At 41.2% G+C, this 1231-nt stretch overlaps 1 protein-coding gene across 1 annotated transcript; it reads right to left on the bottom strand.

Annotated features, from left to right (window-relative positions):
- Positions 1-513: 513 nt before the first annotated feature.
- PPTG_21511 (hypothetical protein) lies at positions 514-734 on the bottom strand (the record flags this gene model as incomplete). Its single annotated transcript, XM_008898310.1, has 2 exons — positions 514-664; positions 730-734. The coding sequence occupies 2 exons, from the start codon at positions 732-734 to the stop codon at positions 514-516; spliced, it is 156 nt and encodes a 51-aa protein (XP_008896558.1).
- Between the last annotated feature and the right edge of the window lie 497 nt (positions 735-1231).

Below are 1231 nucleotides of genomic sequence, written 5' to 3'. Positions count from 1 at the left end.
TATTATTGCACCGGTTAGTGAGAAGAGAGAAAACAGAATCGTCGTGGCATATTTCCCTGTGGTGATTGCGATTTGGTATTATCCGTGCAAAGTTCGCTCCGATCCTATTATTCTAGCAAGCATAAGCAAACACTTAATATTTTTTAAATATATTTATTCAATTCTACGTTGTAATTGAAGTTTATTCGTGTTTGATTTGCTTCGACTTTGATAAAACAAAAAAGGACCCTGACAAATATACTTATTCTTTAAACAGTTATATTTTATGTTTTCAAGTAATGTGTTCAAGTACTTAACAAAAGACTTGAACTATTAACTCATAACCTGCGTTTTTAATTTGATACGTCAAATTGAAGCTGTTTTATTTGTCGCTGAAGTAGGATCGTGCTCGATTTGCATTAATTTCAAATTAACACAAGTGTGTAAAGATACTATCTTCCTATAATGCTATTATTTGATACTTTCAAATAATGGTTTCAAAGTATATAATTTCAAAGTATATAAAATATGGGTTCATTCCTGCGTATCCCCAACTCCGTGTAGGAGAGTAGTGTTCGTGACATTCTTCACCATGGGCATTTTGTGGATGTGATTGCTGATTGTGTGCTGTATCCGTGCTTTGAGTTTCGAGTATCGTCGGATCTGGTGGTAGGGTGGTTGTCGGCTGCAATGTGGGATCGTTCATCTCTACAGGCTCGAAGTATACTAGACTCTAGCAATGCCATTGACACCATGGTTTCCCTCGCGAATATTGGTCCTGGGTCTCTTATTTCGTTTCGCTCTAGCAGGCAGAGGATCTAGGATGCGAGTGGCAGCTAATTGATCTTGGTCGGGGTTATGTTGGAACCACCAGTGCTTGTCAAAGTGGGATGGCATTAGATATAGGCGCCCTTCAGATTCTATAATATGCGCCAGATCGTGGACACACGGACGCCCGTGTACTACATGGAACACACCAATGCAGTCCGTAGGTGGTCCACCCTCTACAATCCTCTTGCGGGCCTCTGACCAAAGCTATTCAGTCTTGTACAAAGCCCAATTTGTTATGACTTTCGCACATGCTGAAAATTCGTTGAACTGCAACTTACAAGGCACAATCGTTTCGTTTCGGCTGGCGATTGCTCTCGTCCGGGATGCCGAAGACACTTACCAAGGTAGGAGCTTGTTGAATACTGTAAATAAGTCGCCTCGAGTTGATTTGACCCAGCGCTTGCACTGCGCATGAGTTCCT

The sequence above is a fragment of the Phytophthora parasitica genome (assembly GCF_000247585.1).
Source record: "Phytophthora parasitica INRA-310 unplaced genomic scaffold supercont2.6, whole genome shotgun sequence".
NCBI classification, from domain to species: Eukaryota; Oomycota; class Peronosporomycetes; order Peronosporales; family Peronosporaceae; genus Phytophthora; species Phytophthora nicotianae.
Note: the sequence above shows the minus strand (reverse complement) of the source record. Positions and strands in the feature narration are given on the sequence as shown.